General features: G+C 39.7%; 2 protein-coding genes across 4 annotated transcripts; one reads left to right on the top strand and one right to left on the bottom strand.

The window, feature by feature from the left end:
- Positions 1-3,078: 3,078 nt before the first annotated feature.
- LOC139944353 (uncharacterized) lies at positions 3,079-13,819 on the top strand. Of its 3 annotated transcripts, none has more exons than XM_071941355.1 (11): positions 3,079-3,275; positions 4,014-4,107; positions 5,260-5,407; positions 5,796-5,845; positions 7,404-7,508; positions 7,879-7,988; positions 8,117-8,209; positions 8,893-9,009; positions 9,705-9,779; positions 10,447-10,668; positions 11,244-13,819. In XM_071941355.1, exons 1-11 carry the CDS (start codon positions 3,261-3,263, stop codon positions 11,541-11,543), a joined length of 1,329 nt encoding a protein of 442 aa, XP_071797456.1. In that variant the 5' UTR covers positions 3,079-3,260; the 3' UTR covers positions 11,544-13,819. The 3 variants fall into 3 exon arrangements, with proteins under 3 accessions (XP_071797456.1, XP_071797457.1, XP_071797458.1); XM_071941356.1 differs by having other exon boundaries at positions 3,087-3,275; positions 5,269-5,407; XM_071941357.1 differs by lacking the exon at positions 3,079-3,275 and adding an exon at positions 3,364-3,482.
- On the bottom strand, positions 13,457-15,924 carry LOC139944354 (apolipoprotein D-like). The gene is made up of 4 exons (XM_071941358.1): positions 15,731-15,924; positions 15,107-15,173; positions 14,287-14,442; positions 13,457-14,190 (listed from the first exon to the last, which is right to left on the bottom strand). The coding sequence occupies exons 1-4, from the start codon at positions 15,851-15,853 to the stop codon at positions 13,961-13,963; spliced, it is 576 nt and encodes a 191-aa protein (XP_071797459.1). The 5' UTR covers positions 15,854-15,924; the 3' UTR covers positions 13,457-13,960.
- Positions 15,925-17,864: the final 1,940 nt, after the last annotated feature.

Below are 17,864 nucleotides of genomic sequence, written 5' to 3'. Positions count from 1 at the left end.
ATTTCAACGAATTTGCTAAAAGAATCGGAACAAACTTGTGCGCAATAAGCGTTTTGCGCTCTGCCGAATTTGAGCTGAACCTACTGGATGAGCAAAAGCGTGCGCAATCTGCAAATTTGCGCTCTGTTTGTACAAATTTTGTACAAAAAATGTCGTTAATTTTTTTCCCGATCTCGCCCCAATAATGATTGATGTGCGTGTGAGCGTGAGACAGAGCCCAAATGCGTGAGTCTCACGCCTAATGCGTGAGACTTGGCAGGTCTGGTTTTGTTTTATTGTCACTTTGGGCTTATTGCATCTCGCGAAATTTGAACGACAAACGACACAATTTCTGACCGCGTTCATGTTCACGCTGCTCTAGGAACAAACCTCCATACATCCCATATCTCTGGAACCCTATATCGTACAAACTAAATAAAAACGATACACTCGTCCCCACTCCTTAATTTTCTCTAACTTATTTCACTTTCAGAAAGCATGTCAAGTCATGTTTAGGGTTTGTTACGTCCAGTTTGGGTCAATAGACAAACTCCTAAAAATGTACCCCATTCAGCCGCACGAGGTCTCTTTTGTTAATATTATCTCCATCAGTAACCAACCCGACGGGCCGATGGCTAAATTAATCTTCATAATGGATTTGGCAAAATGTACATTCTGAGACCTGACCGACACACTGCTCTAACCAATTTTGTGAATGGACTTATTCAAAAGGAAACTTAATGTCGTTTTGCTTAACAACTTTGACCAAATGCAAAGCAAAGTTCTTTTTTTTTACAGCTTCAAAACAGCCTTTGACGTGTGTGTATAAGTTTCACCATAGAGTAAGGAATGGTTTCACAATTCTACCGCCATGGTTAAACTCTGAAACTGCAACATTATACCTCCATGAACTATGGTGGCCCTGAAGGGACACAGCCAGTCGTGAATATTTTCGCGACGTCGTATATTTATTCACGACAAGTCGCGAATATTTTCGCGACGTCGCGAATATTTTCACGACTAGTCGCAAATATTTTCGCGACGTCGCGAATATTTTCACGACTAGTCGCGAATATTTTCACGACTAGTTGCAAATATTTTTTACGACGTCGTGAATAATTCTGCGACTAGTCGTGAATAAATTCGCGACTAGTCGTAAATATTTGTTCAGTAGCTTGAGTGTGTAATTCTTACACGGCACGCGTAGAGAGCCAAGCTATGAAGATTGTAGCCACTCAGCCATGTGTATGGGGCCCATGTTTTATCCAGTAGAATTGTTATCGAAGTTCGAAAAAACAGTGTCTGACTTTCATCAATATTTCGGGGTTTTTCAAGGTTGAATTACTCCAAACCCAAATAATTCTGAATGCCAAAGGATTAATCTTTCAGTTAAACTTGGTGGGGGATTACGTGATGCGTTGCACCCTGCCGTGACGGAACGAACTCGCGTTTCAAAGTTGGAAATAACAACGCAAATTGCTCTAACATTCCAGGTAAAAATTGTCAAATTTATTTGCTGAAATTGTCAACACATTATAATTAAACTTATCATTGGGTTGTTTGTAAAATTTACCTCGGGTGACATATAACGTTATGTTTTATCTGAAGAGTGAAAGTGCCAACGTTTATTGCCTAGCATAGGATAGCCTACTCCTACTAAAGTACTAGTAAAACTATAACGTCAGGCCTCGTAGGCCTACCGTAAGGGCCATACGTCAACGTTAGTTTTGTTTAAATAACCCACCATCGATTTGCAAGAGTCGGAATTCTCCTCCGGATCCATCATCGTACGGGACAGCTTTCAGCTTAGTCTTACTAAGCCGTCAACGTGAATGCAGTAATTACACACTCAAGCTACTGAAAAAATATTCGCGACTAGTCGCAGAAATATTCACGACGTCATGAAAATGTTCGCGACTAGTCGTGAAAAAATTCGCGACTAGTCGTAAAAAAATTCGCGACTTGTCGTGAAAAAATTCGCGACTAGTCGTGAAAAAATTCGCGACTTGTCGTGAATAAATTCACGACGTCGCAAAAATATTCACGACGTTGCAAAAATATTCGCGACTTGTCGTGAATAAGTTCACAACGTCGCAAAAATATTCACGACTGGCTGTGTCCCGTCAGGGCCACCATAATGAACAGACCGTATTCTAAAACGGTATTCATGTACCCATTTGAGTTTACTGGCAAAAGGTCCAAGGTCGCAACCCACTGTCAACCTAAAGTGGTCCCACGGCGACCTTCTTCACCAAGCAACAGGTGGCCTGTCTCAAACCAGACAACACACCACTCACAATACACTGACCAGAATGGCTCTTTGTGTAAGGCCCCCCCCCCACCCCAAAATGTTATTAATTGTAAAGTTCCCTTAGACACCTTCCAACCTATAGCCGGCCCTACCCAATGTTTCCAAATTATTAAGCTTCCGTTTGATCCCATCCTTGTTCATCATGATAATTCTCATGCCGTTTGGAAGTGAATGTTTTTTTATAAATATTCTCCATTTAATCTTTTCAACAAATGAGTCACCCGCAGAAGGATTTCTAGGAAGTCTGATAACAACGTCGACCAGTGGTTGACACATGGTCACCTGCGAAACATCAATCTACGGTACTTAATCCATTCAATGCAAATTCGGTCAAATTCGTGAGATTGGTTTCGGATTTGTCCTGGCACCCAGCCTCTTCGACCCTTTCGACCCTGCGCGGCAATGAATGGACCAATCCGGAGAACCATGCTTAGTACAACACGAAAGTAACCTGACCAAAAAGGGCGGATCGAACGGCGGGTGGGCGTTCAAGGGGCAATGAATGAACCAATCCGGAGCACCATCTGCGAAACACTGTCCAATGAGTCGCCTGTCAGAAAGATTTCTAGGAAGTCTGGTAACAACATCGACCAGTGGTTGACGCACGGTCGCCGCCCAAACTTCCTCCAATCACATGACTTGTAAGTGCGAGTTTGGATCCGGGTTTTGCAGACTTGCAACCCGACGTCTGAAACCACACAAACGTATTGAATTCCACACAAACAACCGTGTTGGATTCCACAAGGATGCCATACCACTGGACCTTCTAATTTTCAATCCAAGATGGCGCAGGTTACGCTTTTAATAGTATAGATGTATTTCGTGAATTCCCTGACGCCTACTATAGTGGTATGTGTATAACAGATGGTCAACTGAATACGCGCCAGTCTAAACTTACTCCATAAGGGGAATCCCCGGGTTTTTACTCAGCAGCTGAACTGAAAATGTGAGAGATACATGACTGATTGGCATGGTCATCGAAAGGGTAAGGTACAAATTACAGAGCTCTCATCACGATGATACGAAACATGAAACAGAAACAAATGACTCCGTATATTTATGATGATGAGAAATACCATCGTCATTTTGACATTTTGATACATCAAAACTTGTCAAACTTTACGTATTCCGTATTTCGCCTTCGGTCGACGTTCTGTTTTTGTTTAGTTTTTTTTTTTACTGTAGTGACCACGTGAGTAGTGTATAGGATAGGGCCTTAAATATTATGCCTATTGACGTTACTGATCACTTTATTGCTAATTAATACTTGTACAAAAGTGTATGTAATGAATGATAATCAAATGGAGTAAATGTTAGCTAATCGTATTGGACTGTCTACAGACAGGGCCCCACAAAGGATAGTGCCAAAATATAGGACCTGGATAGGTTTTATAACGATAAATTTAAGTTCACTCAATACAGTATATTTGTTTGTTTCTTGGTGGTGGTATGAGACACAACAAAAACAGTTTTGTGAAAAAATATTCCATTAAATTTATCATGTTTATAGTCTTTTCTAGCCCACCTTGTTGAGCTGTTATTGGCTCCGCTTTTAACATCGGTCTCATCACTGTCACCATTACGTAATGGTGACAGTGATGAGACCGATGTTAAAAGCGGAGCCATTAACAGCTCAACAAGGTGGGCTAAGTCTTTTCTAGTTATAAATGCGACTATAATTGTTGTAGATTGTACTAACGTTACATTGTTTTGTTAAATTCAGGTGCCCAAGCTGCCTTATGACAAAAACAAAAGTCATCATAAGCTTTGTTTGACAATGCAAAGACATCTTAAAGCAGCAGTTCATCAGAAAGCAGGTAAGAGCGTCGTTGGGGTTACTTGTACCTGTCTTTATCCGTAAGAATAAAGACAGGTACCTGCTACTTAGATCCAGTGATTCCATTTGATAAACTGATATCATTTGATTAACGTGCAGTGACAATATGAGCTTTCCATAGAGATGCCCAAACAGAATACTGCTGTCACGTTCGCCATAGAATTTGACTGTATCTCTACGTGAAATGAATGTAGGTCAAAGGTGCATGGACATGTCGGCTAGTGGCCAGTCTCTGGTGTTATTCACGGGCTTTGAAGTGTGACCTCAGATTTTCAGGCTAGGGGGTTACTTAATGTATTTAATTTACTTCCTCATTGGGAGATGAACAAAGAAACATTGACTAAATGGTTTTGAAGAACAACCTCAAGCTTTCTCCAGAAGACGATCAGAGCATACTGATCGAAACATCGAGTTGAAACCAACGGTTCTTTTCAGAACCACCCCCCCCCCAACTCATTAGAGACAGTCATTACATGGTGTTACCGCAAACTTTTCTATATCTTGTTTCCAGCATGCAAAGTTCCAAATCCTACTTAACCTCAGGTTTAACTTGCAGGTACTCTACCAATTGAGCTATCTAGCTCTTTGGATGGTGAGCTCTCTATGTTTGTCAATATCTTTGTTCGTGGGTGCCGGTCAGAGGCCATACAACTGTTAGCTGCCATGTAACAAGGAATCACACCCTAGTTTAAGATACAACCTGGTCCCAATTTTATAAAACATGTAAGCAATCGTTTTGTGCTTAGGGAGCGTCCCTTAGCAGAATTTCTACTTCATAAAGCTGTTTACCGAACTTAGCAGGAGTAAATGCTGGCTAACCCGCTGTAAAGCACATGAGTGACGTAACACTGCAAATCCATGCTTGGTGATCGCCATGCGTGCCTAGAAATGTTCTGCTTAATTGAGAAATCATAGTGAAATAAGTGTATGCTTATGCTGCAAGTTACGCTCATTTGGTTTGCTACAGTAAGCACAACAATTTGCTCCTGGATAAACAGCTTTATGTAATTGGGCCCAGGGGATGCAACTTTCCTTGATCGGTTTCTTTACTTCCTGTAAGAAAGTAGTAGCTTTTTTGCCTGCGAAAGTAGAACTTGTTTGGTTACTCTCTTGAATAACGAATCTTTGTGAGGATTTCCAGATACTAGTGAAGTGCTTCTGAAAGAGGGATGGTGCGTTAAAAAGAGCGGAAACAAGGGCTTGCTCGGACAATACAAGTGGCAAAGACGATGGTTTATTCTTCTTCAGCGCGGTCAGACAGTAACGCTTTATTACTATGAGTAAGTTACTGAAGCTTTTCTACAACCAACGGAAGCTAGTTTTGGTCAATTCTTACTCGATGATCCACTCAAACATGCCTCAAAATTGCACGGTTTGCACATGTAGACCAACCAACTTGTACACCAACCAACTCGTACACCAACCAACTTGTGTTCCAACCAATACACTCATACACTAACCAACTCGTTCTCCAACCAACATGTAGACCAACCAACATGTAGACCAACCAAATCACACTCCAACCAACTCATACTCCAACCAACGCAAGCTAATTTTGGTAAATTATTACTCCAACCAACTCACATACCAATAAACACATGCATTATCATTATTATTAAACAAGTTTCATTGAACTGTGTTTTTGTTTTGATTTCTTTGATTATTTAGGAAGCAAGGTGCCAGATCTGCCAAGGGCCAGATTCAGTTGAGCAATAAATGTAAGCAATCTCCCCAGCTGCCACCATGTGAACCCAATATCATGGGGCTGCTTACCAAGGAGTACTGTGCTTACAGTCCCTAGTATCACACTTTGCAGGGGCTGTAAGCGCAGAGTTCTGTGGTAAGCAGTAGGCTAGTAAGCAGCACTATGGAATTGGGCCGGGCTTGCAATCCACGTTGCAAGCTAGCAAACAGCCATGCCGTCAATTTCACCAATCTCTTCCTAATTCTTAGGACTTATGACGAGTTAAGTTACGACCATAGACGATAGGACGCATTGAACCCATCCAAAGTTAGGATGAGTTTCATTCGTCCTAACGCCATAAAGGATTAATCCTTGCGTTTCATGAAATCGGCAAGCTAGCATTGCAAGCTAGCAAACAGCCATGCCGTCAATTTCACCAAACTCTTCCTAATTCTTAGGACTTATGACGAGTTAAGTTGTAACCATAGACAATAGGACGCATTGAACCCATCAAAAGTTAGGATGAGTTTCTTTCGTCCTAATGCCATAAAGGATTAATCCTTGCGTTTCATGAAATCGGCAAGCTAGCATTGCAAGCTAGCAAACAGCCATGCCGTCAATTTCACCAAACTCTTCCTAAATCTTAGGACTTATGACGAGTTAAGTAACAAACCATAGACGATAGGGCGCATTGAACTCATCCAAAGTTAGGATGAGTTTCATTCGTCCTAACGCCATAAAGGATTAATCCTTGCGTTTCGTGAAATCGGCAAGCTAGCATTGCAAGCTAGCAAACAGCCATGCCGTCAATTTCACCAAACTCTTCCTAAATCTTAGGACTTATGACGAGTTAAGTAACAAACCATAGACGATAGGACGCATTGAACTCATCCAAAGTTAGGATGAGTTTCATTCGTCCTAAGGCCATAAAGGATTAATCCTTGCGTTTCGTGAAATCGGCAAGCTAGCATTGCAAGCTAGCAAACAGCCATGCCGTCAATTTCACCAAACTCTTCCTAAATCTTAGGACTTATGCTGAATTAAGTTACAAACCATAGACGATAGGACGCATTGAACCCATCCAAAGTTAGGATGAGTTTCTTTCGTCCTAACGCCATAAAGGATTAATCCTTGCGTTTCGTGAAATCGGCTGCTGCAACCTTATACAACCTTGAACCCATCCAAACTTAGGACGAGTTTACAACCAAACAAGCACTCTTTCAGACAAAATGGGGTCTGACTATGTATTCCTTCTGGAAATTAAAACCCTGGTGTTTTATCAGATTGATTACAGTTGGGGGAAAAAGAAGAAAAACAAAAACATAAAAACAGTTGTGCCTTCAGGAAGTTGAGGCATGTGACATGATCATGTGGCTCTTCTGTTGTCAAGGGTAACTTGGACATTCAGCGATTACCAAAGACTTCAGTCACTCAAAGTCTTTTTGCTTCCAAAATTAAAAAATAAAAGCACAACTGAAAGTTATTACTTTCTTGAGGAAATATTTTGACAAAAATTTACGAAAAAATGATTGAGAATTGACAGTCCAATACCAGACCTAAGAAAAGTGTATTGTTGTTGTTGTTATTTCCAGATGTAACCAGAGAACCTGAAGGCAAAGAGAGGGAACAACGAAATTGTTTTGAGGTCGGACCGTTTGCGGAGGACGGCACAACGAGAACGTACTACATCAGTTGCGGTAAGAGAAATTACTACCAAGTTTTAGAGCTGCTGTGGAAAGCAATTTTAGTCTAGCATATTGAGCTAAATTAGGTTTTCTTTAGTGGTCCTTGTAAGATTGTTATCAGTGTTTGTTGGTGGATCTTTTGATCCTCTCAGATATTTGCACTTCTGTGTCAAATTTGATGATTGGAACGTTATTTTTTGGGAACCAAATTTGGACGAAATTTCCTTTTTTTTTTAGGGAATAATATAATATTGTAACAGGATCCCCTTAAAGCAGTGCCTTCATGGACTTCTTAGTTTATACTGCATTTGTGTGGAAAAATCTCAAATAATATTGTATTGTTTCATTTTGAGTTTAGCGGGTTAATGTGATTTTCTTACAGAAACTGAAGAGGACAAGCATGAGTGGATGGAAGTGATGAATGCAGCTATAGAGGGCAGTACAGCCAAAAAGGCTCTGGAGAGAAAGCAGACAGCTTCATTCAATTTCAAGGTATGATAAGAAAAAATGAATTTAACTACTCCATGTATTCAAACTTTTCTACTTAAGCAACTCTAAAAAATTGAGCACTTGAAGTCTAATCATTTAGCTTTTTTCAAATTTCTGTTTTTTCCCCCTAGAAACGGCAAAACCGTGCGAAGGTTCAATCCATGCACATTGGGAGACGCGAAATCAAGAGAGATTTGTATTTGGATCCTGATTGGAGGAAACTGGTAAGCCCATGAGGGATGGTGTTATTGTGTCAACTCAAAATGTTAAATCTCGACAGTCCATTTTTTTTTGGGTGATGAGAAGTATCTGACTTTTTGTGTGTCTGTTTGTTGAACATTTTTATAGTAGTAGAGACAGATAACTACAATAATTTAATAGATGTTATACTAAATGCGACAAAGGACAAACAGGAGAGATGATTAGTACACTGACACAAACAAATAATGTATAATAAAGATCAAAGAAAATTAATTAACAGATGGCAACCATAGTTTTATGTTCAAAGAAATCCTTCCCTTTTAGCGAGGTGACAGCAGGTACAAACCACACCTCATCTGGCCGACACCGCATAATTTTTTCTAACGGACACTCCCTCAAAAATCTTAGAAATGATTCCTGCATTTATTGCTTTTCAGACTTGAAAGTGGATTCGAATGTTTTTGGGTGAAAAAACGTTCAAATGTAGATTTGAATGTTTTGGGGTGAAAAATTGTCCAAACCATATTTACTTCGAAGGGGAAATCTTTTTCTAAAAATAGTTTATACTATCAACATCTGCAGTGCTTCTCACAAAGTAAGTTTTTGTCTTCATCAATTTGTGGAGTATTTGTCAATCTATGACCCTACCTTTAAAAAGTAAGATAGCTTGCCTCCGATAAATGTCTGTTGTTTTTTCTATTGCTAGCAATGGAAGACTCTAGTTGAGTTGGCGAGCAGCAAAGATTGGAAGAAAAGTAACACAAAGGACGGTATCACAGTCGGCAGAAAGAGCTTCAGTGATGGCCTGCATGCTGTCGTTAAGGTAAGGGCTTTGATTTTAAGTCGGTAAAAACAATAATAAGAATAAAACAAAATTTATATTGCGCTTTTCACCGGCGAAGGGCTTCTCAAAGCATCATTACCCCTGGTCACGGGGTCATTTAATTCATTCCTTAAACCATCTCAGCTACCTGGGGAGTATACAGCCTGTGCATAAAAGTGCGCTATTAAAAGCTAAATCAATCACAGCCATCCCTGCCCTCACAGGTACGCATTTACCCCTTGTAAGAGAGAAGCAATTATAGTTAAGTGTCTTGCTCAGGAAAAAAAGCGTCACGACCGGGACTCGTTCCCACACTCTGCTGAACAGAAACACCAGAGCTGGAGTTCGGCGCTCTTATCCCCTCAGCCACAGTGGTGGTTATTGAATAGGATCCTAGACAAGTAATGTTCAAAGCTTTGTATGATGGGGATGATAAGGTAACTACTTCCGATACAACCATTTATAAAACTTCTTTTGGAAGTATATTGTTCTCTTTTGAGACAAACGGGGGCAAATTGGTGCGAACAACCCCTACCTTTACGCGCCCACAGAACTCGGGGTAAGTACTGATTACAGTGCTAACACACATCCTTGTATATGGGTAAAACCAAAATGATTATTCTTTATCCCCGATGCAAATTTAACATCTTTTAAATCCTTTATTTTTGTTTTTGTCTATGTTCTTTAATATATAGATCGAAGGAATTATACAGGCGAAATGCAAGCACGTTTACAGCTTTTTACAGAGTGCAGTAAAACCTGGTGGGAAGGTATGTTTCACAGTGGTGGTCCCATGGGTGGGTGGGTGGGGGCTGGGAGTAGAGGGGTTGGTGGTAGTGGGGAAGGAGTTAAAGCTCCCTTCAGTGTCTGTAAACCCGCTAAATTGTTACACCCTGGAGTGCTGGGTCAGAAGTGAGAAGCCAGGACAGTAAGACATTTTTAATGAATGTTCACATTCATCAAATGTCATCACTGGTTTAAAGGGGGGATGGGGGGGAACATAAAACCTTACATTTATGAATATGTAGATTGGGGTAACATTCTCAAACTTGTTCAGCTGTTTTACAATATAGGATTACATGGGGAAATTTGTACAATACAAAATGTAACATTTCTCATATGATCAATGCTCATGCCTGCCAGGAAATGTCATGAAATGGGTGACTAGGGGCCTTTCTCAAACCTCAGCTTGGGCTCCCACTCAAGGCTTCGTCTGCTGATGTTCGAAGCACCGCTTGCAAAATACATGCTGCTCCAAAAATGTACAGGCCGGTGCTGCGTTTTCACTCAGTCCACTGCATACACAGCCCGAAGCCCAAGATAGATACGGATCTTAAGTCGTGATTTGAGAAAGGCTCTTGACTCTATGAGGGTTAATATGTTGGTAGTAAAATATGATTTAATTAACCAGTCTCGTTTTGATTTTTCCACTTCAAGCTTGACTTCCCGTTCAAGAATGTAGATGACGTCCTGGAGGAGTTATCGAGCCCCCCTCGAGGAGTGGTTGTCAGCTGTTACAAAGACCTCAAGGTCCTGCCTAACACACAGCCTCGTCATGTCACCCTCTTACAGATGGCTGTACCGATGCAGTTGACTCAAGGAGAGTCTTGTGGATTGCTGGTCATGTCTGTTCATCATCCAGACTGCGAGAAAAGACCGGTAAGGAAGGGGGGAATCTTGGGTTTGGGCTTTTTGGGCAAGTTTGGTTGTTAACTTTGCCTATTCAAGGTAGGGCCATAGATTAGTTTTGGGTTAAAGTATTTCTGATTACAAAGATTAGAAATATACAGTGAAAGTTACATGTGAAAGTTACTTGCCAAAAACAGCAAAAAACTGTCACGGTATTTACAAAAACTGTCACAGTATTAACACAAGAATGTTGAATCAAGAACATTAAATCAAGGTGTCAGCAGGTGCATCTCTGGCCGCAACATTCAAGTATGAACACGCAAGCCTCAGAAACCGGAGATTCTAAAATGTTTTGGAATGAAAAATTATCAAAGCCATATTTCTTTGAAGGGAATTCTTTTTTGATCTTTTGAAATTCAAAATCGTTTGACATACTTTTATTGACTTATCATCAACAGGGGTGCATCAGAGGAAATAGCTTTCAGAAAGCTTACTTCCATTTAACATTTCAAGTATTTGACATTCAAATAAAAAAATTGCCAGTTACAAAACTGTATTTGTTTGTTGTCATTACCAAAGTATTGTTCTACATTCATTTCCTCCAGGACGCAGTGGCCTGTAGTGTTGGCATTTCGGGTTGCGTCATCAAAGAGCACAAATCCGAGCAACAGACTTCTAGTGTTCAACATGCCAGCAGTGATGAAACTGACCCCACCGATAACATTAGGTCACCAAGGTCACATGTCACCCATATGACCTTACTATGTCAGGTCAACCTTCAGGGGTCACTTCAAGCCATGATGAAAGGAGCATACAGGTCGGGTTTGTTGGTGTACGGTATGAGATCATTTTTCCAAAACCTAACTGACCACATCGACAACTATGTTAAGATTGTAGACTTTTGAAAACAAATTGTGCAATCATGGCGGGAGGCCCTTAGAATGTACATGACAGCAGACTGTTACTGAATAACTTGGCATTTTGTCTTATCGATGTGTGACTAAGGGACCCTCACTGTGACTCGTAGGCCTGAAGGAAAGGAAGATGTCAAACAAAATGTCAGTTTTGTAAAAAAAACAAAAAAAACAAAACCAGTCCCTGAACTGGGTTGACCATTAGGAGTTTGACCTGACGGTCAATTTAACACAGAATTGGCCAAACCAGAATTGTCCAAAGTCAAATCCTGGCTGTGCCCCTGCATTGAGCCTATGCCTACATCCAATTATATTGAGTCTGAATCTTAATTGTATATAGTCGGCAAAGCATCCTGATGGAAATATCACACCAACTTTTTGTAGAGTAGAAAATGAAGACATTTTAGTTTTAGACTGGGGAGGAAACCACCAACTGGGGGAAACCCACCCGATCAGGCATGGACTGCAGTCTGAGGGACTGGAACCCTATATCCAAATGCAATGCTTAGGTCTGAGGTGGGATTCGAACCAGGGTCAACAGAGCCAAGAGAAACCACTAAGCTAATCCCCCATAAACATGCATTCCTTTCTGAGTACAATAGATATATCAGATTAAGTCTGCTGGCACTAAAAGGGACATGTTGCCTTGGATGGGTCATGTTGGTCCAGAAAAAGTGTTTGAAATTGTTTGTTACGAAATCGATATGGTTAGAAAGATGTTTTAAAAGTAGAAAATAATGATCACCACAAATATGCCTCGAAATTGCGTGGTTTTCCTTTTACTTTGCAAACTTATCGGCCCTTTTATCGAGGCAAAAACTTGACTCCACAAAATAGCGCGCTGTGTCTGTTGCAATTTCGAGGCATATTTTGTGTGGATCGTTATATTCTACTTCAAAAAATGTTTTCTAACCATATGCATGTTATAACAATGGTTTAAGTAACACACAAGTCTTCAATTCCTGTAAAAGAACTCTGTAATGATGCTTTTTTACCCATCATGTAGCATTCAAATTTGTTAGCTTCCTGGAGTTGCAAATTAGTGATTTTCTGAATTATGTGAGAAATATATTATGTAAAGACAAAGATATGTGTTTTATATTTTTTACCTGATATATCTTGTGATGATGAAAAACGGGATTGACAAAAAGATGGGTAAAGTCAGGGCTAAATTAAGTAACCACCATGGTAACTACATCCACCATAGGTTCGTTTATCCTTTTAAACTTGAATTTTCATAATTAAACCAATCAACTACTTTTTTTAAGTGAAAAATAAAATAAAAGCAAAAAAGCGGCACCAAAGCAAAACAAGCAATATATTACTATCACTTCACACGGGCGAATATTAAAAAGGTGGCTGACAACTTGCAATTTTAAAGAACTGCTGTTTCTGAAATATAAACAGCGCCCTCGTTTGACCAATTGTTTACAGTTAAAACTTTATTTTAAAGAGGATCTCAAAGGTCAAATTAAGTTTTGTGCTGCGTTTATTTTCCAACAGATAGAGTCCTTAAGAAAAGCGGGGGGAAATTTACAAAGTTCTAACCTTGGGTTTAAGTGGTGTGAGTTAGTTGCCACTGTGTTTGATACCGTTTAAAGGGTTATGATTGGGGGAGGGGCGGCGGTGGGGGAGGGTAAACTTTATGCTGCTGTTGCTATGCGCTGAAAATGCATTGGGACTTTCATAGCCTGAAATGTTGATTAAAGCCTACACCGTGTGTACATCATGGCTAACTGAAGTGTAATCCAAAGGCAGAGGTTTTTATGTCAGTAGCACTGTCGCTGTTTTTTTAACTGAAACAACAAATTATGTAGAGAAAGATAGGGAAACATTTCCAGATTTTGTTACGTGGTCAGACTACTAAAATCAAATGATAAATTACAAATTCATATACTTTGAAATTATGAAATTACTTTTTTAATCTTGAACTTTATTTTTTTCTACGTGATAATTATGCAATAGAACTTTAATAGTTTATTTAGAAATTTAGTTGTAGGTTTTTGATATTAAATGAATCTGTTATTAATTTTTTTTTTATCCCTATCTGTACTTTGCTAAAATGATATCTAGGAAAGTGTGCCAGATTGAGGCATTTTGTAGGATTAAAAAAAAATTTGTATAAAATGGAATACAAAAAATAACTCATTAATCTGTTTACTTTTTATCTCCGGTTGCTTCCCTAATTCTAACTGTAGATTGGCTGCAATGGCTGACGAGGTCAAACAATGAATTTTTAATCATAATTAATATACAAAAAAAAACAACCTGTGAACACTTTATTTCAAAAGGTGTCTGAGAAACATATCTGACGTTTCTCAGATTTCAAATTGTGGATTAAAGATAAAGACGGTGGTCAATGACGTCATTTGCAACCCACCTATAACCCTATGCATCACACAGGCCACCTAATTTGTCTTCAAATATTCACAGTCGTCTCCATGGTACACCTTAATGGGTGATCTACCCGGCCCAATGAACCCACTCAACTGCAAGTACTCTAGGATCTCATTGTCGTAGAGGGCGTAGTAATTCTTGACGTCACGGACCAGCATGAATAGTGCGAGTGCCCGGTCGTCCGATACCACGGCGTAGGTGTATTCGTTGTTCACTATTGGGCCCAGTTTCACAATCCAGTCTGGAAGAAAAGAAAAACGCAAATTATTTTGCGGAAAGAGGATCATACCAAGCAGGGAAAAAAGGAAGTTGGGCTTCGGAGAAAAATATAACTTACACGGGCTTTCAACTGGTACACCGTCGAGTTTGACCCGGAGTCTACCGGGCTCTCGTGGGTCCGGGATAAAGGCATAGCCGTTAATCTTATCCTCAATCCCTTCACGAGTCTTGTATCTGTTGAAGACGGTGACGTAGGTTGAATTGATCTTGGAGTCTGTGAAAACAATGAACAGATAATAGCAATAAGATTTCCGTTTGATCAAATTATGGGGGGAAAATGATTTTTTGCTGAAACTTGTGGACCAGAAACACAAAGCTAAATGCCAAAGGGTAAGAACTTTTTCTTCTCAGCAATGACTTTCCACTTGTTTTGTAATTTTATTGGATTTACGTCGTGCACCCATGTCAAACTGTGTAACACCATATCAACAGAATAGCACTATTTAAGGCTAAAATAAAACCACGTTATGAAATGTTTCTGGAAATAAACAATTATTTCAATACATTGTACGCCCACTCAATCAATGTCTCAACAAAACATTACAAGTTCTTTCTCACAACACGATTGACCGTCAGCAATGTCTCATTTTTGGCTTTGAAATATCAGAACCCAATGCCATGGCTCTGCTTTCCGTGGTATTCGGCGCTTACAGACCATAGAGTCACGGTTTTATTCTGTGGTAAGTGATCGGCCGAAAGTGGGCTCTGCTGGGAGCCTCGATGTTTTTTTAAAACTGGGCGCGAAAATTTAAAAGTTTGAAATTGTCAGATCTGTTGGAGCATCGTTCTCGATCACAACAAGCAAAAAACATCCATTATAAACAGGTTCGGATGATTTATTCTTGGGGTGGGGGGGGGGGGGGGTTCCAACAACTTACAATCAGCAGTAGTGCACTCTGCTATTTGACTGTCTGCAAAAAGATTCGACCAGAAGTTGCCGTAAACCTGGAGAGAAAAAGAGAGGGCAAACAACACTTTAACTTTAATGGAAGGTATCGTTTGAGTGTCATTCTTAAGGTTAATGTCAATACAAACTATTGGTTATAAGCGTACAGCAGCTTTCGATAGTTTAAAAAGTATTTTTAGAAACATTTCACTTAATTGATAATTGAACGCGTGACATTGTGCGTGGCAAACAAAAATCTGAGACAATTTCCCCCCCTTCAAGAAAGTAATCTGTTTCATATTATTATATAAAGGGAAATTTCAAATTTGTTTTTTCTTGGGAACTTTTAGTGGCTCATTTTTCTGACTAACACAATAGGCTTTTCTCCAAAAGTGTATAAAGCCCCCGTATCATATTCATCTCCACCGTTACAATACACTTCAAAACCTGAACAAGTCTATCTTCTGAGAACCTGAGAAAAAAAGGGATTGTTGCAGCATGCACACAAAAAAAACCCACCCAAATCGCAACAAAGTTACATATTAGGCCAAACTAAAAATAGAGTTGTCTGGTCTTATTCTTGTTTTCCTTCCTCGAAATAAAATTAGTCCCCTACCTGGAACCATCTTCCAACATATGCATCCACGTCCACCTCCTTGACCGTGTTCAGCTGAGCGGCTGCACCCGTCACTAGCAGCGCAACCACGGCAATGACATTCAGCGAGAGTCGGCCCTCCATTTCGTCAGTTTCTTTTCACTATTGTGATATGAATGTTGTAGTTATTTTTAAAAGTCAGTTATGATGGCTAATTGGCGATGGCGCTACGTGTTTGTTCTTACGCTAAGTGGTGAAGGGATTAAGGGTCCAATGTACATCTTCGTATCTTCATATCAGGGAGGGGTTAGGGGATTAAGATTTCACCGCTCTAATCATATTATTTTTTATATTTAGTCAATTACTATTGCAAATATCATTCCATAAAATTCACCATGGTACCCTTTGGATGATGAAGAGGGGTGATCATGTTTGGCCTCAATGTTTGGTATTCTGAGCAGTAGAATTATCAGGGCCAAATTTCACAAAGCTGTAGCAGAAAATACTGCTTGAAAAATGTATTTGCTAAGCAAAAAAAATGAGTGGGACATCAGTTATTACAATGTAAACTTAATGTAATGTTGACTGGTAACCTTTAATACTTTTCTTGGCTTGGCAAGTTTTTTGTGCGTTACAGGCTTTAGGAGAGTGGGCTCATTCGGCTTGAAGCTAGCAAGGGGCCAGACTATTTTCATCTTGGGGTATCATGGTTTGTTTACACGCATCTTGAGTGAAATAATGATTAGAGGGATTGTTATCAAACCGGATACCATGCTGGGATATCGAAAACTCATACAACTACAGTAAGGACCCGTGTGATAGCAGAACATTACAGTTATCATGAACATATGGCAGGTTCGTTAATACGCTGCCCTTTGTAGGTTACACGGAAAACACTGACAAAGTGAAAACGGTACAACTGAGAATACACGTGGATGTCCTTCGTTCATGAATATGCATTTAGAAAAAAATCTTTAAAAGGAGCATGCTGTGTCGTTATGATCAAAGCCAGCCAGTGGATGCCTACGTGGTATGAACTCTCACCCAGTTCCTACACGCGCGAGAATGAGCATCTTTGGAGGGGGTGGAACTTCCTGGTGGGAAATTTGGCTAATGAAACGTGTGCAAGTCGCATTAGATGCTCGTGTTATCTGAACAAACACGGTTTCTCATTTTTGTACAAGCAATTGAAGACAATGGACACTATTGGTAATTGTCAAAGACCAGTCTTCACAGTTGGTGTATCTCAACATATCCATAAAATAACAAACCTGTGAAAATTTGAGCTCAATAAAATTGGTCGTCAAAATTGCGTGATTTTTTGCTTTCAGATGCTTGATTTCAAGACCTCAAATTCTAAATCTGAGATCTCGAAATCAAATTCGTGGAAAATTACTTCTTTCTCGAAAACTACGTCACTTCAGAGGGAGCTGTTTCCCACAATGTTTTATACTACCAACCTCTCCCCATTACTCGCAATAAAGAAAGGTTTTATGATAACAATTCTTTTGAGTAGTTACCAATAGTGTTCACTGCCGTTAAGCCGTGATGGAGCAAATTTTCATTGCATAATTACTTCGGAAACAAAACCAGAGTAATTGGCTTTCGATAATCAGTCAACAATGAATGGCGATACCACCCCTGCATGTCGTTCAGTATCATGTCCGATAAGAGAAACAGATCTAACAGAAACGTTACTCAGATTAAAATTTTGAGGATAAAACTGATATATTTTTGCATATCTCTTATTTCTTCGAATTGATGCTTAAAATGCTTTTACCATCGAAAGTTGCTTTTTCTATCCTAGCAAATCTTTCTTGCCATTAATTTCAAATTTCAAGAGTGACATCCTAGGCCTATACACTCACTTTAAAAGAGAAAGAAAAAAAATAGCTTATGTTGACGAAACCATGCTTAAGACACTGGACACTGTTGATATCAGTCTTCTCACTTGGTGTATCTCAACAAACCGGTGAAATATTGAGCTCAATCGGTCGTCGAAGCTGCGAGATAATAATTAAAGAAAAAAAACCTTGTCACACGAAGTTGCTTTATTTCGAGACCTCAAATTCTAAATCTGAGGTCTCGAAATTAAATTCGTTAAAAATTACTTCTTTCTCGAAAACTACGTTAATACTTAGAGGGAGCCGTTTCT

Source organism: Asterias amurensis, chromosome 11, assembly GCF_032118995.1.
Source record: "Asterias amurensis chromosome 11, ASM3211899v1".
NCBI classification, from domain to species: domain Eukaryota; kingdom Metazoa; phylum Echinodermata; class Asteroidea; order Forcipulatida; family Asteriidae; genus Asterias; species Asterias amurensis.
This window is presented reverse-complemented; position numbering and strand designations above follow the sequence as displayed.

Bases quoted from the DNA above. Each gene is read 5' to 3' on its own strand.
- LOC139944354 (XM_071941358.1), bottom strand. From the start codon at position 15,853: ATGGAGGGCCGACTCTCGCTGAATGTCATTGCCGTGGTTGCGCTGCTA. The intron at 14,443-15,106 runs GTAAGTTGTTGG...TTGTTTTCACAG, and splicing joins AGAGTGCACTACTGCTGATT to ACTCCAAGATCAATTCAACC. The intron at 14,191-14,286 runs GTAAGTTATATT...CTTTTCTTCCAG, and splicing joins TGTACCAGTTGAAAGCCCGT to ACTGGATTGTGAAACTGGGC.
- LOC139944353 (XM_071941355.1), top strand. The intron at 4,108-5,259 runs GTAAGAGCGTCG...AATCTTTGTGAG, and splicing joins AGCAGTTCATCAGAAAGCAG to GATTTCCAGATACTAGTGAA. The intron at 9,780-10,446 runs GTATGTTTCACA...TTCCACTTCAAG, and splicing joins CAGTAAAACCTGGTGGGAAG to CTTGACTTCCCGTTCAAGAA.